At 57.6% G+C, this 27125-nt stretch overlaps 1 protein-coding gene across 2 annotated transcripts in view; it reads left to right on the top strand.

Moving 5' to 3' along the window:
• The window catches only part of SEZ6L (seizure related 6 homolog like), a 47705-nt gene that overhangs the window by 7930 nt on the left and 12650 nt on the right, over positions 1-27125 (top strand). For both annotated transcript variants that reach the window (XM_074844107.1, XM_074844105.1), the window contains exons 2-4: positions 19587-20288; positions 20495-20628; positions 26579-26771. In XM_074844107.1, coding sequence (XP_074700208.1) covers positions 19587-20288; positions 20495-20628; positions 26579-26771 — 1029 coding nt within the window. The remainder of the gene's footprint in view (positions 1-19586; positions 20289-20494; positions 20629-26578; positions 26772-27125) is intronic.

The following is a 27125-nucleotide window of genomic DNA, read 5'->3' as shown; positions in this document are numbered from 1 at the left end:
ACACCATCAGGGTTAGGCAGTGCTGGGGCAGAAGGGGACAGATCCTGGGGCAACGCTGCCCAAAGCGGCCACCCGCCTGCAAAGCTGCCCCCAAACGTGGGAAACCTGCTTTCCAGAGCACACAGCCCCCGTCTGACAACTTAGTTCCTTTCACCCCTTATCACCCATCCAGATTATTCATGCAGGTTTTTAAATTGCTGTTGGACACTATATTTACATAAATATGTGAGCCAATGAGGTCTAAAACCCTGGTGAGCTCTAAATGGTGTATTAGGTTTTGGAAAGAGGATTTTATCAATTTACCGAGAGTACAAATCAACAGAGCAGAATTTACAAACCCATCAAAAAGCGAGGTGACAGTTTGGAATTAATCCTCTGCCTGAGGCACACAATGTACCTCCACAAACATCTCCCAGCATAAATATATTTGAAGAACAGTGAAGGAAAATGTAACTTCTAATGCCTTTGTACACTGCCAGCGAAACGGCTGCAGCATCATCGGGGAGATGAATGGAGCTAATGTCATTGGGAAGGTGCTGCCGCCTCCCGCTTTATTTTTATCCAAGACTCAGTCCCCAGCCTACAGTGAAACATTTCAATTTGTCTTTGTGCCAGAATTGCCCCAAAAGAAAATTTCCCCAATAATCTCTCTTCCTCATTCATTCTTTAAAAAAAATAAAATAATCCAATTTAGTTTCTCCGCAGACCCTGCTTGGAGCAGCACGGGAGGCGGCGTGTCCAGGGTTGGGCAGCGCTGGTGACTGCCTGGGGCTCTGGGACAAGAATTGGCACCATCTGGGGCTGTTTCTGTGGGGGCCGGGGGTTTCCTGGGGCTCCCCGCTCCCCACCTTGGTCCCAGGCCAGCAGCAGCACCGCTCTCCTCGGGCAAGCTGAGCTCTCTGGCGTTTGCTGGGCGCTGCTCCATGGGTAAAGCAGCTCTTGGTCCCCAAACCAGTGCAGCATCCTACAGGCACAGCGATTCCCACTGCCCCGGGGCCCTTTGCACCGCGAGAGGCGACGCAGGATGCGTGCAGGAGCTGGGGCTGCTCTCCCATAACGGGTTTAGAGCTGACACTTGGATGAAATCAGTGAGGCAATTCAATTAAAAGCAAACTTTTCAAGCTATCTAATCAAAAAATATAAAGGCGTCTTTTCAGCTTTTGTTTCCAGTACACAGAGGAGCCCATGCCTGCCAGCGGTGAAATGGCTCTTTATTGTGGAGATGACTGTGAAGGACACAGGCTGTGCTCCCGTTTAGGAATGCATTGAGGCTTTCTTGGAATTCATTAGGAAAGGTGGGGAGGGAAGGGCGCAGCAAAACAAGAGCCCCTGCAGCTGCAGCCCAGGGCTCCCCCGACAGCGACACGGGGGAGGATCAGCCTGCTCCCCCCGCGGCAAATCTTTTTGATTCTTCCACTGCAAAACATCTTCTACGACATCTAAATTCAAAAGCGTGTTCCATTCCTCTGGTTGGGACTTACCTAGAGCCTGCAGTGAGAGGCGAGCGGCACCACCAGTAACGCAGCAGTTCGCTCTCCAGCATCATTTGCAGGCCGGGCCAGAAGCCACCGCTCCTCCATAGCCCGGATGGCTCGGCCAGACGTCAGCATCTGCGCCCACCTTCTACGGGCCTTTGCTGCTCTGTATATGCCCAAAGCTTACACAGAGCTGAGGTTTCAGGGCTCTGTGTGTGCAGGCAGAGCAAGGGCAGAGCCGTTTTGGGGTGTTACCGGTGTGGCGAGGGGCTGGGCAGAGGCACCTTGCTCCAACAGCGGCGTCGCTGCCGCTCCGTTGCCATCAGCAGCCGTGAGACTGGGAGCCAAGCTAAGGCAGGACCAGCACCTCACTCTGCTCACCAGCAACCCAGCAAGACGTCCGATGTTTCCTGCGGGCACCGTGCGCGCCTCAGGATCTGGAAAAAATGTGCCAGGCTCAGGAATCTGCAAGGCTGCCCGTTTTCAGCCCCGGCATGGCCACCTAGGCCGTGAGGAGCCGGCTCTCGCAAAGCAAAGAGCTAAAACCAGGGCAGCAGAAAGGCAGGTGTGCCCATGAGAAGAGGGTGGTGGTGCTGGGCTGCGGGCGGCTCTGGGTGCTGCTGGTGAAACACGAGCAGGAGATGCTGCTCCATGGCGGGAAGTGCCCGGCTCTGCCGGGGGGATGCAGCGCTGGGCGAGCGCAGCTCATCCCCCCTCGGTGGTACGTTGTCACCCAACCACACAAATGGAGTTGAGTCATGGCAAATAACATCTCCTCGAGTGACTCAGATTATTTGAGCGGGCTTGCACGGGCAAGGGCTGTGTTTTTTTCACATTTCCACTCCACATGCATCAAACTGGCCTCACAAGCAAAGCCTTTCTTAAATTATACAGCATCACATCTCTGATCAAAACAAGAAGCCTGAACGAATAGCAAAGGCTCTGCTCAAAGTCAGGACTATGAGCTCAGAGTTAGAGTCAACTCTGAAAAAGGCGTTCAGCTCTGAAAAATTCCTTCTGAAGACCCCCCAGCACCATTCCCAGCTACAGGCCGGAGCATTCTCTGATGGAAAATGCACGTTACAGGTTTATGTTGAACCTGCAGCCGCTCTTCCTACTCCCATGAAATCAGCTGTTGCGTTTCAGCCCCAAGCCACGGCCTCCTGACCCGCTGCTGCACCAGGCTACGCTGCACCTTGGGGGCTCCTGCCGAGCACCTGCAGCCACAGGTGCAGGATGTGACCGTTGTTTCAGGGGGAGCGATGCCCAGGGAGGTGCTGAGCCACAGGGCTGTTTGCAAGGGACAGCCCTGCGGCTGCTGCCAGCTCGGAGCGGGACCTGGGGGGGACTGTCCCCACGTGGGGACAGCCCAGGTCCCCTTCAGCAGGAGCTGGTCCTTCCCTGAGCATTTAATTTTGCATATCAAAAAGGCAATCCTTAAAAACAGGTTTATTTCCCAGATGTGCTTATTTTAATCATACTACACTGCTATCAAAAGTACATTAAAAATGACAATTACCCCGTAGGAACAGAACCAATAGCAGCAGTAGAAAAAAAAACTTACCCAGGCCAGATGACACACTGTTTTTTATAATTTGCTGATTCATTACCTGCTGGGAAGATCAGAGTCAGGTACTTTCTCACTGCATTTCCCAATCAGCAGGGTGTGTCAAAAATAATAATATTGCCAGGAGACACGCACCCGCGCCGGCGATGTGACATGCGTGTTTTACAAGGATAGATGAGGAACATCTGACAGAGCCCCTCTCCGCACGCCGATTCAAATATCAAAGCTCTTCTGGAGAGGCTTGTCAAGTGCTGCTCCTCCCCGAGCTGGAGCTGCCCAGTGTCACCTGCAGCCAGAGCTGCTTTGGTGGGAGCAGAAACACTTCAAAGTGAAGAGCTGCCCCCAGAGACATGCTCCTGCAGCACAGCCAGGTCCAGGTCCAGGTCCAGGTCCAGGTCCAGGTCCAGGTCCAGGTCCAGGTCCAGGTCCAGGTCCAGGTCCCCAGCACACCCACCAAGACAGGGCTGGTGGTAGGAAGAAGCTCAAGGGCTGGCATTTAAGGGCTTTTTCATTTAACTCAATCCAGCTGTGATTAATGAACAAAACAGGCAATCATTTACATATTTGTGGTTTCTGATTTTTCTATTTAAGGAATTCTTGGGGGTGGAGGAAGGCTGTATTGCCCAGTCCCTCAGGAGGGAGATGCATTTCCCTGCCCCTGATCAGCGTCCTTGTACACTCTCACATGGTGAAACACAACAAAGCCCCTGGGGGGGCACAGCACCCCTCACCTGGGATGGGGAGGGAAGGGTGGGGGTGCCCTGAGCCTGGTGGGACCCGGCTGGAGCCTCTGGTGTGGGGGTCACCCCTGCTGTGAGTCACGGCAGCAGAGACACACTCTCTGCCACCTGCCATGGTCCAGCCGGGGGGCCAGCTCCTCTTCATGTGTTTACAATATGCTTTTAGCCTTCTGCTTCTCTGTTTTGGGGGAACACGGGGGTCAGCGGTGCCCTGGGAGCAGAGGACCGGGTGCCCAGCACCTCGACAGCTGGGCGCAGCGGCCGTGCCCGCCATCGCTGCCCGAGCAGCCCTCAACAAAGAGCCTGTCAGCTTTGTTCCCAGTGTACTTGCACCCCCACAAAGACTATCATTATCCTTTCTGATATAATTAAGATCAATCAAACGGAATAATAGAGCAGAGGTCAAGGAAGACTGTTACTTCCTTGGGGAACAAGGGGCTGCTTTCGTCAGAAATACCAGGGAGCCAGCTTAATTGTTCTAAATTTCAGAAATTACAGACGCGCCTTATAATTGCATGTGCTCCCGCACGGGAGGGAGGAGGGAGCCGGGAGAGGCTTTGTCTGAGGGCACAGCCCGGCCAAAGAGAGCTCTCGCCCTGCAGGCACTGCCCCCCCCCCGCCCCGGGGGCTAAAGCAGCTTTTTTTCAGAGTCTGCTGGGTCGTGTCATGATAGCAGGCTGGTGGGAAACTCTCTGCCCTGCACCTGTCCGGCTGGTGCTAGATGGGTGTATGTGGGTGCGCAGGGATGCACAGGGATGCGCAGGGATGTGGAGGGATGTGGAAGGATACAGAAGGATGTGGAGGTGGCTGGAGCCAGGCAGAGGACCAGGAAGGGCTGGGGGCTGCACCCTGCTGTGGGAGTGAAGGCGCCACTGCTACTTGCCATGCAGGAGCACTGTGCTTCTCTCCTGACATCCCAATAGCTAATGAAAATATATTTGCTATCTGTATTAATTAAAATAAAGTGCAGCGGCTCATCATCAGGCTCTGTGGGAGAAGCTGTACATAGGTTATCATCATCCAGCATGGCACAGTGCAGAAATGGAATTAGTTCTGCCAGGACATCTTTAAAACACAAATCACTGATGACTGATAGAGCTGACAATTAATTATATAAAAAAAAAAAGCGTCACTGGAAACGAAGTGAGGACTGAGAGGAGCACCAGCAGCAGCCCCGCCGCCCTGCAGTGATGGACCCGGGGTGGGCTGGGTGGCAAAGCCTCTGCCAGCCCCAAGCTGCTGCTCTGCCCCCAGCAGAACGACTCCGTTTTTACTGAGAAAAGTTTAAAAATCTAATTTTATATTTCTTCCGCCAAATCTTGTCTGAAAACAGGTTCGTTTCTGAAAAAAGGAAGCCAGTGCACCGGTGCCTCCCGCAGCACGGCAGGGCTGGGTGCGCGGTGCTGGGCGCTGAGCGGCGGGTTGTGCCGGCTGACACGCGGAGCCGCCGCACTGCCAGAGCCCAAATTGTTTTGACATAATGAGGATCCGGCAGCTGAAGTGCACTTTATTACTTTCTTTAGAGGGAAAAGACTAAGTAATGGAGGAGGTGACTGGCTGACAAACTGCATCCCGTCTGCCTGGCGGTGTTGGGGGCTGTTACGGGACGTTGGGGAGCAGAGCGTGTCCTGCCCCTCAGCCCCGTGCGGGTCTGAGCCGCGATGGCTCTGCCTGGCCGGGGTGTGCCAGGCCGGCAGCGCCGCGGGAACGGGGAGCGCCGGGCTTTGCCCTAGTTACTAACAGCCTCGGTGGCACGGCCCGTCCCCGTAATCGATGGAGTCCAATAACTGTAATAACCACAAACATCAGTAACCCAACACTTTTCCTGCCTTCCTGATTGCTAGCAGCGGGACTGTTCGCAATCTGTCAGGAATCATTAGCCGCCAGAGCTACATAATTTCAGAGGAGTACAACAGGGTCTTTTCAAGGGCACGATGCAGTTGCAGGCAGTAGCAGGCAGCAGGCGGGCAGGTTTCTGCAGGACCTCGGTGAGAGGAGAAAACACAATGAAAAGCGTTGCTTGGGGAAAAAGTTTCTCCTCCCAGGGCAGCTCCTTTGGGGAGACGCCTCCTGCAGCCTTCAGTGGGACATACTGACAGCGATGCCTGGCCCCACAAAAGGCAGAGCTGACACCCCACTTTGTCCCTGGAGGGGGAGAAGTGGGCCATGCATGGGGGCTGGGGGGTGCAGGGGATGAAGGCACAGCCTGGGGTAAAAGGAATCCCCAGCTCTCTCCCCTTTCCCTTGCCCTGAGCATCTCCAGCTCTGCCCAGCTCTCCGCGGTGCCATCGCCGGGTGCTGCGTCCCCATGGAGGGAAAAGCCCCGTTCATCCTGCGGGGAGAACAGGGAACGTCACGTCCCCCCATGCCAGGTTTTGCCTGCGCCGCCCCCGTGGCTCCGGGGCACCTCTGCATCCCGGGGAGATGGCCAGGAGTTGGTGGGCTTCAAATCCCACCCTGAGAAGCCCCAGGGCATGTTCTGAGGTACTCCAAAAAGAAAACCCTGTGCTTTTGGGGTACCCCTGGAAAAAAACACAGGAGGACAGCAGCCATGGGCAGCGGCAGTACCGGCTGCGTCCTCCCCTGCTGCTACGGCGGGGAGGCAGCGTCCTGAGCCCGAGGAGGCTGCCTCTATCTGTTCTTCTCTCAGGGGCTTGGACTAGAGCCACACTGTGATTCCTCTTACATTTTGCAAAAGAAATATAAAGCGTTGCCAAACAGATTTGGCAAAAGGCAGCTCAGCTCTACCCCATGCCTTGCAGTCGATGCAGAAGCTGTGCCTTTAGCTCAGGCAGAAACCAAATCCTCCGGCTCGCCCAGCCCGAGGAGTGGAGGGCAGCAATGCTGTGGCATGAGCTCGGGGCTGTTCTGGTCACCCACATCTCTAATGTTATATTGTCATTTCCTATTTCCCATTCTGGCGTGGAAATCAAATCAAACCAAGACATGAACACACTCCAGACAGGTAGAACAACATAAAGAGGTTTTGAATAGTCAGGTAATCCATGGATGTGACTGCCTGGAAGTGAGAGCTTGAATGATTTATAGCCAGGCAGAGAAACAGTCATCTATTATAATTAGTCTAAACTTTGTCTCTCCAGATGTTTTATGGCTGTGTGTCTTGTAATTTTTTGCCGGCCGTCCCCAGACGCAGGGAGTTTTAACTAAAGCTGGTGGACAGTAGCTAGTGTGGTTCTGGTGTGGCTGGTGGATGCCCCGGTGTCCCCCAGCCTGGTTCCCCCCTGGCCTAGGTGGGGACAGCCAGGGACACGAGCGCGGTGCCCTGCAGGGGTGCTCAGGGCCGAGGGACACTGTCAGAGCCCGCAGAGCCCCTGGTCAGCATGGCAAGGGGTGCTCCCGTGGCTCGGGGACATCGGTGCAGCGGGGAGAGGAGGTGTCAGGGGCAAAGCCATGGCGTGCCGACCCCCCCCAGCCAGCCGGCAGCCCCGGGGGATCCCTGGCACAGTGGTCAGGGCTGCAGGCACAGCGGGCTCCTGGCGCACTCCCTGCGAGCAGTGTCCCGCCTTAGAGCAGAGCTGCTGAGACCTGGGCTGCAGTCCTGCTGCGGCTCCTGCATCCCTACTGTGGCTCCTGCATCCCCACTGCAGCTCCTGCATCCCTACTGTGGCTGCTGCATCCCTGCTGCAGCTCCTACATCCCTGCCAGGGCTCCTGCATCCCTGCTGCAGCTCCCAAGTCCCCTCCATCACCCAAGAGGCAGTGACGGGGCAGAGCAACTCTGACAACACATTGGCTTGTGGAGCACAGGAATTGAGAGGCACTGGCGTGGCGTGGCACTGCGTGGCGTGGCACTGTGTGACGTGGCACTGCGTGGCGTGGCAGAGGCGAAGCCAAGCACAGCCCAGCCGGGGCAGGAGGTGGCAGGACCCGTCGTGGCACAGAGCAGAGCATGAGCTGCATTTCACAGAGCTGACCTGCTCCCAAAGAGTTAATCGCAGCACGCGCTTCTCAAGATCTGCTCCGCTGCATCTTAACAGTGATGGGAGATTAATTATTTTAGTCTCAGATAGCTGACTAGAATGGGCTTTTTGTATCTAAATATACTCTCTCTTTAGGAACCCATTTAATTTTATACCCTGATATAGACGACTAGGCTGGATGATTGGTTGAGAAAGAAGAAGCTTCTCTTCCCCCAGTTCAATTTGTATCCTGAAAAGCTGCCAACATACTGAGTTTCCTCTCCCTGGGCAGGCCCTGAGGAATGAGCATCCCGGCCGTGGAGCCCAGGAGAGCCACAGGATCAATTTGCCTTTGTTCCTTCATCCTCGTGACAAGCGCCCCCCGAGCAGGGACACCCGGGTGGACACGGCAGCAGAGGATGGGAGAGAGCAGGGGCATGGCAGGTCTCCCCCACCCCGGGGGGTCCATGTCTGGTGCTGGCTGGGGCCATTCTGGGGGTGCATCTGGCCAAAGTTGGAGATTTGGCACCGGGGATTTACCAGGAAGACGAGAAAACTCTACGGGAAACTTTCTGTTTGCACCTAGTGAGGATCAGCTTTCAAAAAAATGAATTACTCCTTAAAACCACCCTGTTACTTGTTTCAGACAGGCCTATCTGCTCACAACAAGGCAGAGATCGTGTCTTTCTTACATTTGATATTATAAAAAACTGCGATGAACTCACATAAACATCTGCATCAAAGCACCGCTCTCCCTAATGGCTTTGCTCCCCTGCTCCATGGTCCCCATCAGCCCGTGCATCTCCGCTGAAATATGAAAATAATTAATCACACCCATCAGCTGGGGAGGCAGCAGAGGCAGTACCGAGCCGGGACAAGTCAGCACGTGACAGGTTGTATCGTTTCCACACTGTAAATCTCTTGATTCCTCCGTAATTGGATGAGCCTCTTTAATTCCTCTTCCTTGTTAGCGGCTGCTGCTCCTCCTGCAGCGGAGCAGCCACCCGGCTCGTGGGCACTTGTGTCCCTTTGGGAAGGAGCTGGGCATTTCCCAGCCTGGGCTGGTTCATCCCCGGGGGGCTGCTCCGTGCCGAGGAGGATGCTGGGGGGTGCGGGGTGCCAGGGCATCATGGGGACATGGGGACCCACAGGCGGCGGCTCCGGGAGCGAGGGGGGAGCACCGGCAGGTCCCCCCAAAGCCACGGGTGTGGAGGGTGCCCAGGGGGAGCTGATGCAGCTGAAACAAATGTCTCAGCATCAAAGTCTCATTGATTCCAGCTCTGCGAAGCAGCACTGGGGAGGAAAATCCATTTTCCTCGTAGCTTGGAGAAGTGTGTAATTTCCAGGCATCTGTCAGGCCGCTGCAGATCGTTAGAGCCGTTACGAGCTTCTCTGGAGCACGGGAGGGAGAGGTTTGCAAGTTTAATTCCCATATTCCTGACAGCATCCTTGCTCCCAGGCACGAGCAGTGTAGATTTGCCACTACAGTGGGTTTTTAAAAGAGCGTTTCACTGTCGGAATATTGCCCCCGCCTGTGAGCCTGAACCCACCGCTCCTGCCCGTGACCAGAAACCCCTCGCCCACGGCCAGTCCACGGGGCTTTTCCGCCTGTCTCAGCCCAGAACTGGGGCCACCCAGGACCGTGTCCCAGCCCGCTGTCCCTTGCCAGCGCAGCAGGTCCCCGAGCATCTCTCCAAGCCCCGCTCTGACCAGGGGCAGCGGGCGCCGGGGAAATGCTTTTCCTCTTGTTTGTCTTTACAGCCAAAGCAGGTTTGCTGCTGTGCGCAGGAGTCACGGCCAGGTGGGCAGCGGGGAGGGGAGCCCGGTCCTTCCCGGCCACGGCTCCTCCGGCCAGGCACCGCTGCCAGCATCCTCGCCCGGTAATGAGGGGTTTCCATGGCAACCTTATTTGAGCATTGCTCGTGACACAGATGTAAATTTTAAAATGAAATATTCAGACCACAGTCCTAGGAGCATAAATAAACCCCTGCACATGGCCAATTTAACAGCATTTTAAAGCAGTTCGGAAACTCCCCAGAGCCACGGGAGTCTCTGCGGCATTAGGAAATTCATAGAAATGGAAGGAGAAGTGCCCTGACCCCTCCCGCCCCGGGAGCCCCAGCGCCCAGCCGGGTCCTGAGCCTGAGCCCAGTGCAGCCCCAGCTCCAGGGCAGGATCAAATCAGCGATTCAGGAGCTCGTTACAGCCCGCGCCGCAGACGCGGCGGCACTCGGGGACTGCCCAGGAAGGACGCCCAGATGCCCACAGGAGTGGGAGGCAGACAGGTCCCGAAGCTCCTTGACCCCCGCTGCAGCCTCCTCCCGAGCCGAGCCTGGGCATCCGTTTTCCTCTGAATTGCCTGGGGATTCATTGCTCTTTGGGACAGCTCTGGCGAGGGCAGGCTGGCCGGCTCCACCCGCCGCAGCCAGCTCCGGAGCCCCACGCACCCCAGAGAGCCCCAGCATTTATTTTTAAGAGCTACACACTTCGCCCAAGCCCTGGGAACCACTGCAGGGCACTTTTACCACCCTTGGAGGCACAACGTCCACGTCTTCCCGAGCACTGAAGTCTTGCGGCTCCCCACACCCCTGGGCTGTCATCCCCGCAGGGCCTGGGGATGGGCACCGCTCCTGCATCCCTTGTGCCACTCTGGGCTCCACACCAGAGGAGAATTCTTTCCTATTTTCTCCAACTGCAATATGACTGTTTGGTTGAAAGCCATCCACCAGCCTTCCCGCTCCTGCCTCGCCGGCTGCCGCGGCACAAAACCACCTTTACACGGGCGAGCGGCTCAGAAACACCCGATGCGATGGGCAGATACTGCTCTGTCTGCGTTTATCTACACTCCCACAGGGATGACTCACCAATGATCAGATTGCTACTATTTTATTTGCTTATGGGTTGAACTGTCAGGATGCTCTTGAGGAAAACTTTTTTTCCCCACTGGAAAAAAACTTAATTTGCTGAAATTGTAACCGCAGGAAAGAGCAGGTTTCAAATCTCCTGTTTGGAGGCAGGCAGCCATCAAGGCTGTATCGGTCTGTTTTGACATTTTGGAAATGAAAGTCTGTTTTGATTCAGGTTTTTCTGCTTTTCAAGATTTAAGGCAAAAAAATCTTTTAAAATCTGAAACCAAACCAAAGCATTTCCAATCCATCACACCAGAGTGTTTTGACGGACCCAACCTGCTTTTTTTCCAGATCCTTGGTTCACACTCAAACCCTCTGTATTTTTCTCCCTGACGGTGAAATCTGTACGGCGGGTGGTGGAGATCGGCGTGGGACAGAGCTCCCGAAACAGCACCACGTGCACGGGGCCCACGCTGCCCCTTCCCACCCACACAGCCCTCCGTCGCCGTGGGGTTGCATCAGAGACCGGCCTCGACCCCCCTTTTTTATCCCAGATCTGGATCAGCCCTGTATGAACCCACAGAAGGAAGTTTTGGGTTTAATTAGCAGCATTCCTGAGCTGCCACGGTGTGCTGAGGGCAGGTTGGAGGGCAGGAGCTCGGCATGCCTGGCAGCGAGGGCAGCGGCAGGAGCAGCACCGCTGCTGCCAGACTCAGCCCCTGCCAGACTCAGCACCCCTGCCTCTGCCTGCAGGCAGGCAGCAAGCTCTCCCCAGCAGACACGGCTGCCGGCAGGCACCACCGCTGCAGCAGCCCCGTGCGAGTGTTCACACCCCCCCGTGCAAGCGTGATCCAGTTTCTCCCATTGTGCTAAATGGTGGCACCCACCAACCCTCCTTCATCGACCTGGCAGTAACTGGTAATTCTGGGGGTAATTCTGAGAGTTCAACCTGTTCTTTCATCTGCTCACCATCATGGGCTTTCACCTGCATGCAGTGCAGGCTTCAAGGGGATAAGGGAAGAAGCCTCTATCTTTGGGAAGACAGATTTGGCCTAACCAGACCAGCTGCAGCATCCCAACAGCCAGGCTGCAGCAGAGGCTGCCGGGCTCCCTTGTTGATGGCAGAACCGGCGCAGCCATGGGAGCAGCTTCAGGGGGCGGCTGGGAGCCCCACAGCTCCAGGAGACCTGCCCAAGCTGCCTGGCCTTGGCCTCTCACTCGCCTGAGCCCAGGAGGGGAGGGAGCCTCTGCTCCTGAGCACATCATGTCGGGCAAGTGGTGTTGGACAGTGTGTGGGGGCAGTTGGGCTCGTTATGGCTATTGATTGCCCTGTTTCACCTGCCAACGGAGCCCACGGCAAGGCTGAGATGAACCATCTCTGGGGGTTCATCCCCTCCTCTCGCTGCCCCGGTCCCCGCCGTGCCACCCATCTCACCCTTCACAGGGTTCAAGGAAGGGAACACGATAAAAAAATTGAACCATACTCTGCAAATAAATCAAGGCAGCATCTTTTTAAAGGAAAGCTTATTGCCTGTCCCCACCTGGTGTGGAGGAGCAGCTCTGCTGGCACAAGGCATCCCTGAGCACGGGCTCTCTGTACCAGGGCAGTGCCACGTGCCGTGCCCAAGCACTCGCCCCGCAAAGAGCCCCTTCCCCAGCCGCGGTCAGCCCCCGCCTCGCCTGACCTCACAGATGCACAAGGGCTCGTGGTCTTCACAGTCCCTGCCCCTGGGTAGCTGGCACGTTCCACCCCAGCACGGCAGATCTCAGCAGCATCCCCTGACTTAGAGAAATGCCCCCCCCAGAGCAGGCTGAGCCCACAGTCCTGCCCCTAGGAAGCCCTATGCACAAGCCAGGCTTATCCACCTGGGCCTGGCTTTATTGCAGAGTGGGGCCAGCTGCTCCCACAGACCCTTAAAGGGGGCTTGTTCCCAAAAGCAGGGCACCCCCAGAGCTGGCATGGGGCTGGGGGCCTGCAGAGGTGTGGGGAGGGGTGTGCAGGATCAGTCCCAGCTCTCAGGGCGGGCTCGGGCGAGACGTCTGCAGCAGAAGCAGCTCTGGACAGGATTAGCCAGTCCCAGCACAGCGTCAATCCGCCTAAGCCCATCACACAGGCAGAGCACGGGGGCTGAACGCCGCCATTAATAGCATCCATATAAGCTTCTCAGGGCTTCTGGTATAATCAGATCGCTGAAACCTTCAGGACGGTGACTACTGAACTCGAGCAATCAAGCTGCCATCCTCCGGCAGCCTGGGAACGGGCGCTCGCAGCCAGGCAGCGATAGCATCGGCATTAGTAATGGGAACCCGGCGATAGGGCTACTCATGGTTTAGTCTTTCAGGAGCACAGCAGCAAAATGAGTGCTTTGTGATTATTTCAGCATCCTTTTATCAAGCATTTGCAGCTCCCTAATTCCTCTAAGCCCCTCTGGCTGAGATATCAGCAGCAATCAGATTTGCCCGGCTCTCTCCAGTCACGGCACCTCTGGAGCAGCACGTCTGCCGTTGCTGGCCACGGGACACGGGCCTGTCCCCTCATCTGGGGCCGCGGGGCTCCTGGGGACCCTCTTGCATGGGGGGGGAAGCTTTGGGGCTGGGGAGGCTGTGGCAGGTGGGTCTGTGCACCGTGGGGACCCGGGGCTGAGCCTCCCATGACGTGGCTGTGCAGCGTGGTGCCAGGACGGGACGTGGGGACTTGTCGTGTCACAGACACACTGGCAGCGTGGCCGTGGTGAGAGCCGCCGGTTTTCCTGCGTGCTGGGGCTGATGTCGCAGAGATGACAGTCACTGGGTCCCTGGGCACCGTCCCCAGGAGTGGCTCCTGCCCTGACGCCGAGCACCCTGCAGCCGAGGTCCCGCCCGTGCTGCGGCACCGTGCTGGCGCCCGTCCTGCTGAGCCAGCGGGGCAGGGCAGGTCTGACGGCGGGTTCTGCCTGGAAATTCCATGTCCAGAAGCATCATCTCTTGCCGTGTCGGTGGTGGGTCACTTTTGTGGAGAAGAAGAGCTGATAGCCATGAAATTGTGGCAAAGGGGAGAGCTTGAGCTCACGTTTAATCAGTTTTCTTTCATTCGCCTGGCCTTGCAATCTTAGTCTTTTGCTTAATACATTACATCGTGCCTGGGCCATCACGGCAAATTCCAGGCCACAATCCGAAATAAGTCGCTGCGTGCTCACAGATCACGGGCAATAAGCAGATTTATTTCTGAGTAGTGGGAAAACAAGCCCATTGGAACGGGCTGCCCAGGGAAGGGGGGGAGTCCCCATCCCTGGAGGGGTTGAAGAGTCGGGTTGACCCAACGCTGAGGGATCTGGTGGAGTTGGGAACGGTCAGGGTGAGGTTCATGGTTGGGCTGGAGGAGCTTCAAGGGCTTTTCCAACCCAGATGATTCTGGGATTCTGTGAAAATTCTTCAAAAGAGCAAGATAAAACTGTCCTAAAATGCAAAAGAAAAGGCTGTTTGCACCTGAAAAGATATTGTCAGAATAATTAGTGGTTCTTTGTATGGGCAGAAGGATTGCATGGGTATCAGAGCACAGAGCACAGGTATGTTGGGCTTTGAGGTCATTAAATGTCCTCGCTCCAAAAGCAAGTTTCAAAGAGGCCTCTGTACCCATTTACATAGATTTAAGGATGCTTTTGGTGCCAAAGGCCCTCGGTGAGCAGCTGACGGTGCTGCTCAGGTGGGCGGGTGGCTGGTGCCTGGCAAGCACCCAGGTCAGTGCTGGGTCTGGGTGAGGGGAGCCCCTGCCCTGCCTGCCCTGCCTGCCTTGCCCTGCCACCCCTCCTGCCCTGCTGCCTCTCAAGAGCCCTGTGCCATCCCCCCAGCCCTGGGGACGGGGGCTGTGTCCCCGCTGCCAGCCCTGGCCGGCGCGCAGCCCGCACACTCCCCGGCGCGCCACGGCACGCTCGGCACTGGTGCCCCGCAGAGGAGCGAGCGCTTCCGACAGCGGCTAAGTATAAACCGTGGGGGAGTGAAAGCTGGTTGGAGACGTCCTCCCCGGAGCTGAGCTTCCTTCCTCAGTGTTTACATGCCGGTATCTAGGCAGATCCCAGAATAGACCTGAAGATGAGCTGTCGTTTTGCATTAAGGTCACTCATGCTCCAAACTGTCCCGGACATTTCTGTCCCATCTTGCAGGAGCAGCCGCCTGTGCCAACGCCGCTGTGCGGAGCGCGGTGCTTCGGGGGCTGCGCCATGCCTGGGGGGAGTGGGGGCTGCAGGGGCCGCTTCTGGAGGCTTTCGTGGATTTAGAGAAGCCTTTCCAGTCTCGAACTGCCTGTGGAGTGCTCCTGATCAAGATACAAGATAAACCCCTTGTACATCTCGATAGCATTTACTTCCTCCGGAGCTGGTTTAGCAGATTAGATCAAGGTCAAACACGATCATCTCTCTTCCACCAGCTCAGAGTCTCTGGATCAATTGGTTGTGGAGAACAGGATGGATTTTGGCAGCCAGGAAGGATCCTGCTCTGCCTGGATGAGCATCCCATGGGGCCGGGGCAGTGTCAGGGAGCTTGGGCATCCTCCAGCACTGGGTGACATTAAAGAGCCGTGAACAGCTGTTAAACGGTGCCCAGTCCCGTGCTGGGAGTGGGCAGCAAAGTGTGAGATCCCAGCTACGAGCCCCCCAAGCCACCGTCCCGTGCTGACAACATTTCCTGCCTGCCATCATGATAATAGTTTTGCTACTGCAACTCAGAGTGAATGGACAGAACTGATGATAAATCACGTGTTTATTTAGCACTCTGGTGGCATTAGGTGGGTGGGCTGCCCCGCCGTGCTCCTGCAGGGGGGAGAGGGAGCCACCAACCCCCCGTGCTCCCAGGCTGGCTCCTGGATAGAAATGCACCAAAGGTGCTCAGGCAATTTCACATCTCATCTCTCACCGTGATTACCCTGTAGCCCTTGGAGGTGGGAGAATCACCATCTGCATTCAGATCAGTGCGGGAAGGATCTTACCAAAGCCCACCCTTATCCTAATATCAAATATGGAAACCTGCTGCAATCCTTCCTTGAGGATGAGGAGACTTGGTTCTGCTTCTCTTTGCTTTTCCCAAAGCCTCGCTTGGCCCAGAGAGGCCACGGGCTGGGGAACTCACCTCTGCAGGCAGCAGCACCCTCTCCTTGTGCAGGGCCTCTGCACCCCGGGAGGGAAGAGCTGGTGCTGCCCTTCCCGAGGCAGGCACTGGCACGAGTGTGGGAAAGCCAGGCGAGCAAGGAGAGGAGCGGGCCAGGGCTGTGCTGGGGCCGCGGGGGGTCATGGGGCAGCCACCAAGGCACATGGGGCTGGAGAGGGGTCTGGCAGTGCTGGGGAGGCAGCAGGCATCTCGGGGACATGCTGGAGCTTAGCTCCTGTTTGGGGGTGGCGATGCAATCTGGAGTTAAGATCGTTAATCGCTTCTCTGTCTGGTAATGTGGAATATGCCCTTATCAATCAGCGGTGCCAGGGCCCCCCTGTGCCTCCACCTCCCCACTCCAGCCTGGCTGTGTTCTTCACTTCCCTGAAATACACATTTGCCCTTTACAAACTAAAGCATGTTAAGTATCTCATTATAGAGTCGCTATACAGAGTGTTTTATTTCATGCTTTGTTAAGGGCAGAATCGTTTAAATGCATCCTGGCAAAGGATCTAATAAGAAATTAGTCAACTTTCTGAAAGCATAAAATATGGTTTAATGGCAACATCCGTTAAAAATTAGAGTTCACATGACAAATAACCTGGGGATGCTGTTTTGCTGGGTTGGGTAGCACACACCAGCTTTAAGGACTCAGGTTCCTGCAGGAACTGTCCCACCGTGTCCCGACAGCCAGTGAGCCCCGTGCCCTGCCCTCGCCTCCCGGGGCTGTGCTGCCTCCTCCTTGTCTGACAGCCCCATCTTCTCCATAATGGAGAAACCGTTTTGCTGCAGAGCACTAAAACCGATGGGCTGAGCCGTGGCCAGAGCAGTGGCAGCGGGAGAGGCTGGAAGAGGGAGGCTAAAACCTCTGAGAGCCCTTTGAAACTTTTCAGGGAAGGAGAGTTGATGCTGGCGCTGCCTTGGGGATCGGTTCCCCCCCATCACTCCTCAGCAGGATGCCCACGGAGGCCAGGCCCAGCCCGGGGATGGGATGGAAGTGAAGCAGAGACACCCAGAAACAGGCGGGGGGTGTGGGGGCTCCCGGGTCCCCCACCAGCAGCGCATGTGGGGACACAGAGGCACCCAGGGGAGAGCTGGGGGAGATTATTCAGAGCTGACACAAGTCGGTGGTTGCAGACGACGTGTGTGAAATGTCTCCTATGTGCTAAGGGAATCGGGTAATGAATTTGCTGAACCACTGCTAATTAAAGAATTAATTTTTTAAGCCGTGGGAAATATAATGGGAGAGGCCAGGAAGCCCTGGGATGGGCTTGTCTGCAGCTGGGTCTGTGGCTTGGGGCAGGCACAGGCACAGCCCCGACTGTCCTGGGGAGCCAGAGCCACGGACCTGGGTAACAACAGCCCCTGCGAGGGCTCTCGGGGACAGAGGAGCAGCTCGGGGACCACCCTGGCACAGCCCAGCAAGAGGAGAGGCAAGCCTGCCTGCAGCCAAGGGCACCCTCCCACCCTACCTGGGCAAAAATACATCTCCAGCCTCGGACAAGCAGATTTTGGGATCTCCATCCTTCCGGCTAACTCTCCCAGACTTTGCCTTTCCCTCTTGTCTTCCCTTATCTTCAGTTCTTGCCAGAAACTGCTTTGATTTTCCCAAAGATGGAGAAGTAGTTTTTCAGCAGGCTGCGTGTTCGTGTTTCCCTCAGTGGGAAGCAGCCACCCCGCAGGCAGCAGCTGCCACGTTAGCAGCCGGGGGTATCCCCCGTCCCCCGGTGCGTCCCCCAGGGGTGACACTGGGCTCCTTTGGCTGCAGAGTGACCATTTGGAGCAGCGACCACTGCTTGTCCCTGCACAAGCTGCAGCAAGAATAACTGCTTGGTTATAGAGGGAGCTGGCTGGGGCGTTCAAGGCCAGATTCTGCCACCCCATTGCCACTGCGGGTCCCTTTTTTTCCTGGCACGTGTGGGGGTGACAGTGCCGGGGTCCCTGGTCCATCCCAGGCAGCTGCTCTCACCTTACGGTGTAGGAGTCTGAGTACTGTAAAGCCCCTGATCCGGCACATCCAGCTAATGCAGGGGCTGAGCGTTACACATGCGAGTCAGCTCCGAGCGAACGTGCACCTCTGCAGAACGCAGAGCGGGTACCCGAGTGTTCCTGGGATCCGCGCTTAAATCTGACTGGGAGGCAACACGCTGGGGCAGCCGCAGCGCGGCCGGGGGCACCAGCAGCATCACAAGCAGCTGTGCTCTGCGGTGTCACCGCCGAGGCGGGTTTAAGGTCCCCTAAAACTTCCTTCTCTGTCAGGAACCCCCCATGCAAAACACTTGGGCAGGGCAGGGGGGAGCGTGGCCGACGGTGGCATTCGGGTGCCCAAACCGGCCAGGAGGAGCAACAGGCAACCCCAGCCTGGGCAATGCCATGAGCCAAGCGGGACAAGCTCATCGACACTCACCCGCTTCCCCGTTCTGCCCCAATTCTGCCCCAGCGCTCATGCAATCAGCTGCGATGAGCTGACGATGCGGTGCGCAGGGCCGAGGAGCTGACGCAGCCTGTACCAGCGGAGCCCCGGTAAACCCACCGCTGTGGCAGGCTGCACCGCGGTGTGCCCGGCACGGCGCTCGCCGGCTGTGCAGCGCCAAAACTCCTGCTGAGGCATCAGAAGCAGAAGTTGAAAGGAGTTAAAATCACAGGGGGATGTAAATGGCAGTTGGAGTCCGGGGGAGCTGAACTCCCCCACGGCAATCACCCAGCAGTGTCCCCTGGATTCACATCCAAAAGCTCCTTTCTTCCTTTTCACTCCGGTCCTACCTTAATTAGTAGAATTTCAAAGGCAAAAAATTAAGTTGTGCTTTTGTTTAAAGCATCTGTAAAACTAGTTGTAATGAAGTGCCCGGGGTGAGTTGGAGGTTTATTGTGCTTTGCTGGAGTCTGCTTGGGGAAGAAACCCCCAGCTGCTGCTCCCGTCCCCCATCCCACCGGCACGTCACAGCAGCTCCCACAGCTTTCCGGAGCCGGTCAGTGCCTTCGCTCGCAGCCGTGAAGGGGAGCACATGCCCCGGCAGCCCCAGGCCAGCAGCAGGGCTGGGGGCTTGCAGACCCCCCGTGTCAAGGGCACAGACCCTGCGTTTCAGGGACTCAGGCTCCAAACCCTCCTGGGGGAGCTGAGGGGGCTGGAATTACTGTCTTTATGTACCGTGCATTAAGAGCCTTCCCTGGCAACTGCTGTTTCCATGGAAAATGTTGACTCTCTGCCTCTCGGAGCTTTCCGCAGCGTTTCGCAGAGCCGTGGCAGTGCTTACAGCTTATTTTACACCGCGGACCGCAGCCCGATCAGCCCCACTGGTGGTGAATAAATCTGTATTTCCTGCAATTAAACTCCCTGGCCGGAGCGGTGGCGGTGCGGCTTTGATTACTCTTTTTTTTTTTCCCATGCAACGCATTGCCCAACACAAAAGGTTAGTGGCTGCCTAAGGAGAGACTTCGCAGAAGCGGGTGGTGTTTTGCCGCGGGAGGCTGGAGGAAGCCGGTTAATCGGCGTCTGTTCCCCACCAGGCAGCAGCGTGGGGAAGACAATGGAAAGAGCCGCGGCCTAATCAGGCGCTTTGAAATAGCCATGTTTGCTGATGACAATTGCAAAAATAAAGGCTTTTCAGAGAGACCGAGCCAGAGCAACAAACTCAGCAGGAGCGAGTGAACCTCCCTGAACAAGTGACCTCTAGATAAAGAGACCAAATAGCAGCTCTGAAATGGCGAGATAAAGCCACCGAGTTTCAGCAGAAACCCAACTTTCAGGGAATCAGTGCAGGCTCATTATCGCTTTCCTGTAATGAGCCCATTTGGGAGAGCGGCAGGCGTTCGATCGGCTGCAGCTCCCCGGGAGGCTGATTTCGTACCGCCACCACAGCTGTAATTTCATGCCCAGAATTGCCCAAGTCCCACTTTTCCCCATTTTTGTTTTTGCAGACAGCGGATCAGGGGCAGCGCTGGTCCCCACCAGCCCTGACCCCCTCGCTGCAGACGAGCTGGTGGACAAGACAGTCGGTGGAGCTGGGGAGCTCGGGCACACCACAGCCCTCAACCTGCTGCCGGGCACAGAGGACAGCACCGAGCCGGCGGTGGAGGAGACGACGCTGCTGGTGCGGAGCCACATCCCGCCAACGCCCACCGCCGCCCCCGAAGCTGATGCGAAACAAACCTTCCCTGTTAAGAAAAAGCCACCGACTCTAAAGCAAGTAAATACAGCAAGGAAGCACCCAAGGCCCAAGCCCACCCCAGCAGGGCTCCCCCGGGCTGCCTCCACGGCCAGCCCACTGGGCTCCAGGCTCCCCACCACCTCCCAAGAACCGCGCACGCCAGCAGAGGCAGCAGCCAGGGTGGGGGACGTGGAGCAGAGCCCCCCCGAGCTGCCGTGGGGGGGCCGGGCCACCACCAGCCACCCCGCGCTGCAGATCTCGCCATCCACCCTGCCGCCAGTGGTCCCTCGGCCCTTCCCCGACAGCGCGGGCGATGCCAGCGACGCTCCGACCGCGGCTCCCACCGGCACCGCCGTCAGCTGGACGAACAGCGCGGAGAGAGAGTTGTACAGCTCCGAGTCGGAGGAGAGCCAAGAAACCACCACATCCACCATCGTCACCACCACCATCACCACCACGGAGCCCACGCCGGGTAAGCCGTGGCGCCTGGACAGGGCTGGGGAGCACGGCCGTAGGGTTATGGGAGCTGACGGGGAGCGGCTCTGCGTGTGCAGCGCGTTGGCCACTGGAGCTGGAACCCCGGGGGCTGGGTTTTGGGGAGCACCCGGGTGCAGGAGGGAGCTGCCAGGTGAGCCGTTCCCCCAGGGTGATCACTGACAAAGCGCGTCCCCCCCCTAGTCCTCTGCAGCATGAGCTTCCACGACCCCGAGGGCTACATCGACTCCACAGACTACCCCCCGCTGCCCCTGCACAGCTACCTGGAGTGCACCTACAACGTCACCGTCTACACGGGCTACGGCGTCGAGCTCCAGGTGAGAAGCGCGTTGCGGGGGGGGGGATGACCATGGCCTGACCCCTCTGCTCCGCAGCAGCAAATAGTGCAAAGCACCCACGGCCTTGGGCACGGCTGCCCCGGGCACCTGCACTTGCTAAAATCACTCCTTCCCAGGGCAAAAACTAGATTTTTCTTAGGCTGTGTAATAAATAAACTGTACGAGGGAACTGTTACATCCTGAATACCCGTTTGGACCCGGTCAGTGTGAGGTCTATGGTTGGACTGGATGATCTTCAAGGTCTTTACCAACCGAGATGATTCTGGGATTCTGTGAACATCAGCGATGATCAAAGTGTTGAAATGCCACACAATTCATTTAACAACGAGCCACTGGCAGGCAATTTGCAAAAAAAAAAGGCACCCAGCTTTCATGGGAAGGGGCAAAAAGGCAGCTCCGCAGCCTGCTGGGAGGTGTGCGGGTGGGCAGCCCGAGTCCCCTCTCCTGCTAGTGCTTGCTTTGGATGGGTGTTGACAAACAGCCCCCACCCCGAAGCAGGGCCACGTCCCTGACCATCGCAGGGTAGAATCCACGCGGACGAGCGGGCGTTCTGCATCAGACCTGGAGCCAGGGACGAGTTTCTGCAGGAAAGCGGCTGCGGGTGCTGGGAGCTGGCACAGAGCAGCGGGCACGGCCGGCGTGGGTGCAGCACACCGGTGCCAGGGCTGCGCCATCTCGGCCCCGTGCAAACCCGTCAGAGCAGGGGAGTCTGGCCCGGGCAGGCGTGTTCCATCGGCGCTCCCCAAAACGCCGTGTCCCACAGCCTGGCGAGGCTGGGCGCGGGGCAGGGGCCTTGCCACGCTTCAAGCGCCGTCAGCCCGTGGTCTCCACGTTCTGGTGCGCAATCCTGTCTTGCTCGTGCGCTGTCCCCATGTCACCGTTTGCATCCAATTAAAATCCATTCACTTCTAATCCATGTAATTAAGAATGTGCATTAAAAGGAGAGGTGGTCCCAGCGAGGGGCTCACTCCGGCGTGACGTGGAAGCGAGCCCCGGTGCCGGCAGAGCTGGGTGGCCACGGCAGCGAGCACTGGGCTGTGTCCCTGTCTCAGACACTTTTCCGTGGCAGTAACTGTCGCCCCAAATCCGCAGGGTGCCAAAGACAGGCTGCTCTGCTGTAAATTTGCCTCCGTCCATAATCCATCAGGTGACACCGCGCCTGACCTCGCTCCATTGTAAGCTGAGATTTTAATGGACCATAAAATTAGCCTCTCCACCTCCCCCCGAGCTCTGCATTTCACTTTGCTGATGCTTCTGAGTATTTCAGACAAATTAAATCACAACAGCGGGTCCGTGCTGGCTGAGCACGGCCTCGTCTGGAGCTGGCTGGACAGGCACCGTACAGCCCGTCCGGCAGCAGCTCCCGGGGTGCTCGAGGTGCCCATGGGTGGCTGCGCAGGGCAGGGCTGTGTGGGCACCCCGGGGGCTGGACGAGGGTGGGCCCTGGGGTGCTGAGCACCCCGGAGGTGCTGCCTGCAGTTGTGTGTGTCGAAGCACCCACCCGGGCCCTGCCCCGGGGCGGGGCAGCAGCTCAGCAGGGGTGCCCACAGAGGGGAGGGGGTTGCAGGTGCCCACGGTTGGGACCGATGCTCGAATCAGCGAGTGCCTGACCCGCTGCGGGCAGCGAGCTGTACTCTACAGATGGCTTTTTAACCATTTAGGCAGCGGCAGTGACATGATTTACGTCCCAAGGAAGCTAGAAACAGCATTCATGGCAAGCAAGACCACAGATTCATCCCCTCTCTTTAGTTTTGCACGATGAATGGCACACATGACACGTGCTGATGGAGGAGGCAGACAGTGTGGTGCGGAAACCTTCTCTGTGTTTGCATGCAAACCTGATTTTAAAACGAGTCCCCCCTGGACGTCATCCCTGAGCAGTGGGGCTGGTGCAGAAAGCTCTGGTCCCATGGCTGGGACTTCTCCCCACCATCACAAAGAGGCTTTGCCGTCAGGAACCAGCTGCTCCTGAAAACCTGCAAGACCAGCACCAAAGATGGGCTGAAGCTGGGGGTGTCCCTGCATGAGCTGTCACTGGCAGGGGGGGAACTACCTGCTGGTAGCCAGCCCCAAAGGTAGCCAGCCCCTGGCAGCATCCCAGCCCCTCACCCCAGGGCTGGGGAAATGGGGCACAGCACAGCAGAAGGGCTAGTAATCGTGGGGTTTGGGCTATCTCTAACCCTTGCCTTCCCTGCCAGGTGCAAGGACCTACAGCAGAGCACAGGGATTGTGTAGGGCCCCGGGGACCGTCCCAGCACCGTGCCTCAGTTTCCCCACCCATAAACCAAGAGCAATGGCCTCATTCTGTGCTGCTCTCCAGCTTGCACTTCAGGGAGGAACTAGCACAGAGACGCTGGGAGTGGCCATCTTAATTCTGTACTGTTTCTTACCAGAAGGGCTGGGACTGGCGGGGGCTGCAGGGATGGCTCACGGGTCCAGGGTGAGGGGTGCACGAGCTGGCACGAGCTGGCTCATCCCCGCTGTGCCCACCTGGCTGTGGCAGAGCCCAGGCCCGAGCCGGGTGGGACGGCTGTCACCTCCCCACCACTCCCTTTGCTTTGCCTGGCGCCAGCGGACTCTCTTCCATCGCTTTTTTTTTTAATTATTTCACATGTACAAGCGCTGCGAGCTTCAGTGGCTCCGAGGCTAATTACATCGGGCAGGTGCTGGAGTAACACAGAGCAGCTTCCTCAGCTGCCTCACCGTGATTTGGGTAATTGGTTAACATTTAAGTGATTTGGATTTAATTCACAGCTCCTGTAATGGAGATGGGCAGGGGAGACCTTGCTGGGTGAGGAGGAGCGGGACTGAGCTCTCCTGCCAGGATGATGTGATGCAGAAGTCACCCACAGGGGATTCCTTTTTTTCACGTGGGTTTGCTGGGCTGAGCTCTGGAGGTCAGAGCTGCTCCAGGATGCCGGTTTGGGAGAAGCTGGGCTGGGGAGCAGAGCTGGGCAGGTGCCATGTTGCTCTGTGCTGGGGGGGCCTGGGGAGTTCGGTTGGATGGGCTCTGTGTGGACCCTGGGCTGGTGCACCCCTCTGTCACGAGTGGTGCATGGTCTCAGCTGGAGGCTGGTCATGAGGAAGGATTCTCCCCCAGCATTCAGCGTTTGGCACGGGGAGGGCAGAGCAGCTGATGGGGAAGTGCTGCCTCTTACCTCTGTGAACTTTGCTAAAGGCATCTGTGGGAGGAAAGAGAAGCCGCTGGGACAGGAAGAGGCTGACCTTGGATGGGGGGCCCTGGTGGGAGAGCCTGGTGGTGGCAGGAATGATGCAGCCCTGTCCCAAAACAGAGATGTGGAGTGCAGAGCCCTGGGGCTGCTCCTGCAGACGCTTGGAGCCGTGGGACCCTCCGTTCCCTCCCTCGCACCCTTTGGAGTCAGACCCTTGCCCGCTGCAAGGGAAATCTGCCTCTGGCGAGGAGCAGGCGCGAAGCCTGGATGTCAGGCATGGTCTCGGGAAAGGCTGCCAGCAAACCTGCCCGCTGCTGGGCCGTGCGAGAGCTCGGGGTCCCTGCTCAGCTCGCTGCCGGCAGCCCCCCGCATCTTTCGCAGCATCCTGGAGAGAGCTGTGCCTCATCCTGCCTGCCCCCGCGCCAGCCGGGTCGTGCCGTCGCAGCCCGTGGAGCTGTGGAGCAGCCAGTTCTCCGAATGCTTAGTTAAATTATATTTATTTTTAAAATTCTTGAATCTTCTTGGCAGGAAATAGAATTTCCCTAAAGAGATTTTTCTAGTGGGTGAGCAAGGCTGGCAGTCTGAAGCAAGGATCCCTCCTGTCTTCCCAACAGGCTCTTTCGGAGCTGACATTGGTGCAGTCTTTGATTAAAGTAAGAACTTGTCCTCCCCAGCCCCTGGCAGGAGCTCGCACATATGGTCCCTCTCGCAGCGGCTGACGGTCCCTGGCGCGAGGCCACTGCCTCCATCTGTACCCACCGGTTACACCCCAGCGGACGGGCTCCTCCGAGGATGCCTGGCACCGGGAGCGGCGGGTCCTTCGCACCGGCGGCCCGGCTCCGGGCTCCTCTGAGCCTGGTTTTACAGGAGGGGGATGCTGGCGGCAGAGCTGAGAGGTGCCCCCACCCCAGGGCACCCTGCAAAGGGCCGGGAGATGCTCCCTCAGCTCCCTCTCTTGCTCAAGCTGCTCCTCGGAACCCCCGTCCCAGCAGCAGAGCTGGGGAGGGGGGGGCAGCAGAGCAGCCCGGCTGCGATCGGCAGCTCAGATCCACCCCAGAACATTTCTCTTTCTAATTCCCCGGAGCCATTCGGCGCTAGATAGCGCGCTCGATGCTAGTCATCACCGGAGGAAGCAAGCTGGGGAGCAGGTTTGACTTTGAGTGATTCCGGAACAAAATGTGTTAGAAACACCCTGGAAACATCTTTGCAGTGATTCAGACCCAGCTCGGGAAGCAAAATTCTGCCCCAGCGGGAGCTTGGGGGGGAAGTTGTTAGCACTGTACGCAGGCTGCTTATCCTGGATCCTGCGCTCCGAAGAATTCATCCCCAATTCATTCCCTTTGTTAATAATTAGATCTGAGCCACCCCGCCAGATGTGATGTGCTGGGAGACACTTTTTCAGGACAAAACCTGGAGAAGAAGTGACCCGGGGCAGGCCGGGGTCCGGGCCATGCGCTTGGCCCATGTCTCCAATGCGCTGCACAGCGCCCGTGAGGACCGAGAGGGGCTTTTCCCCACCATGAGGACCAGAGGCTCCACAGTGACCCAGCGCCTTGCTGCGAAATAAGGCAAAATCAGCTCCTCCTGGGTTAAAAGCTCGGGCTGGGGTGAACCCCGGTGTGCTCTGACCCAGCCTGGGGGCTGCTCAGCCCAACCCCACAGTGAGGACTGGGCTTTTCCAGGCACTATTCTGGGCTTACAGACCTTCGGGGCAGGCAGGGAGTTACTCGATGGTGTTGGGGTCGTTTCTCCAGAGGAAATCTTGCTTCTTCCAGCAGAAGGTCAGAGGGTGCCAAGTGCTGCGGGTGGCTCCGTGTGCTGCACCAGCCACCCCGGGAGCCCGGCACGTCCCCGTCTCGCGTGCCGGGTGGGGAGACAGGCACGGTTGTGACAACAGCAACAAATCTTTCTAGTCACAACATTGTCGGGAACGCTCGCAATTACGGGCTAAGGCTGTGGTGGGTGCTAAATATAGAGCCCGGGTCCTCGCACACTTAAGGAAACAAATGATCTGATGAGCATCTTTCTGCTGAAATATGAGCCCATTTATTAAGCTAAATGGACGTGAAATGCAAATGTGAGGTTACTTTTCAGCTATTTCCAAATAATAATTAAAGCCTTTTGGGACTCCTCATTAGGTGCATTTGCCGTGTGACTCCCCACCCACTCCCTGGTGCGGGTGAGAGATCCTGGGGGGATCCCTGGTGCGCGGGGTGGATGGTGAGCACCCAGCCCTACGGAATTGCCCTGCTTTGGTTGCAGAGCTGTGCTGGGCAGCCCCGGGGGCACCGCCGGGCCCAGGCTGTAGCCATGCTCCGTGCCACGGCGCCCTGAGATGCAGGTCAGCTCTGGGGGGCTGATGCGGGTGGAGTTGGGGCCCCCTGAGCAGCCACTCATGGTACCCCTCCATCTTCCTCCTGCCTCCACCCTGCCCAAACCTCTGGTTTCAGCAGGGAAGTAGATGTGGGTCCACTTTTGCTGCACAGCTTCGAAACGCCTCTCAAGGGAGCTGCTCCAGCTCCCTGCGCCGCTGTCCCGGGGGTCCCTCGGACTCGTGTGGGGCACCGACGGTTCCATCACTGCTGAAAGAGCAGGTCCTGTCCCCAGCGAGCAGCCAGTGCTCAGCAGGGCGGGGGCAGTGCTCTGCGGGTGCTGCCTGTGTTTGGGGCTGGGACGTGTCTGCTCGCCTGGCACCCCGCCGGGACCCCCGCTTTCACCCCCCACAGCTCAGGGGTCTCTGCTTGCCCTCCTTCCAGGTGAAGAGCGTGAACCTATCTGACGGGGAGGTGCTCTCCATCCGCGGCGTGGACGGCGATGCCCTCGTGGTCCTAGCCAACCAGACCCTGCTGGTAGAGGGCCAGGTGATCCGCAGCCCCACCAACACCATCTCCGTCTACTTCCGCACCTTCCAGGACGAGGTGGTGGGCACCTTCCAGCTCCACTACCAGGGTGGGTACCCCCCCGACGTGGATGCGCGAGTAGGGGTGGGATGGGGTGTCAGGGGTGGAAGGATGCTGGGCTCTGCCCTGGCAGAGCAGCTGGGCTCCTGTTTCATGGCATGTCCATGCTCAGAGCATCAGCTGGGATGGGGACAAGCAGCAGCTCATGTCATGCCCCAGGCAGCGGATTCACAGGCCCCGACACCCCCTTGCTCCCCACACCCACCTTGCCCTGTTCCTGTCCCCACGCAGCAGCTCTTCCTGCACAGACTCAGCCTGCGAGTCTATTTTTTCCTTGAAGAGCGATAAAAAATAGATGAGTTCAAGCAAATTCTTTTTAAAATAGAAACTAGGTCTGGGCAAA

This window comes from Strix aluco, chromosome 18, assembly GCF_031877795.1.
Source record: "Strix aluco isolate bStrAlu1 chromosome 18, bStrAlu1.hap1, whole genome shotgun sequence".
Lineage (NCBI taxonomy): Eukaryota > Metazoa > Chordata > Aves > Strigiformes > Strigidae > Strix > Strix aluco.
Note: the sequence above shows the minus strand (reverse complement) of the source record. Positions and strands in the feature narration are given on the sequence as shown.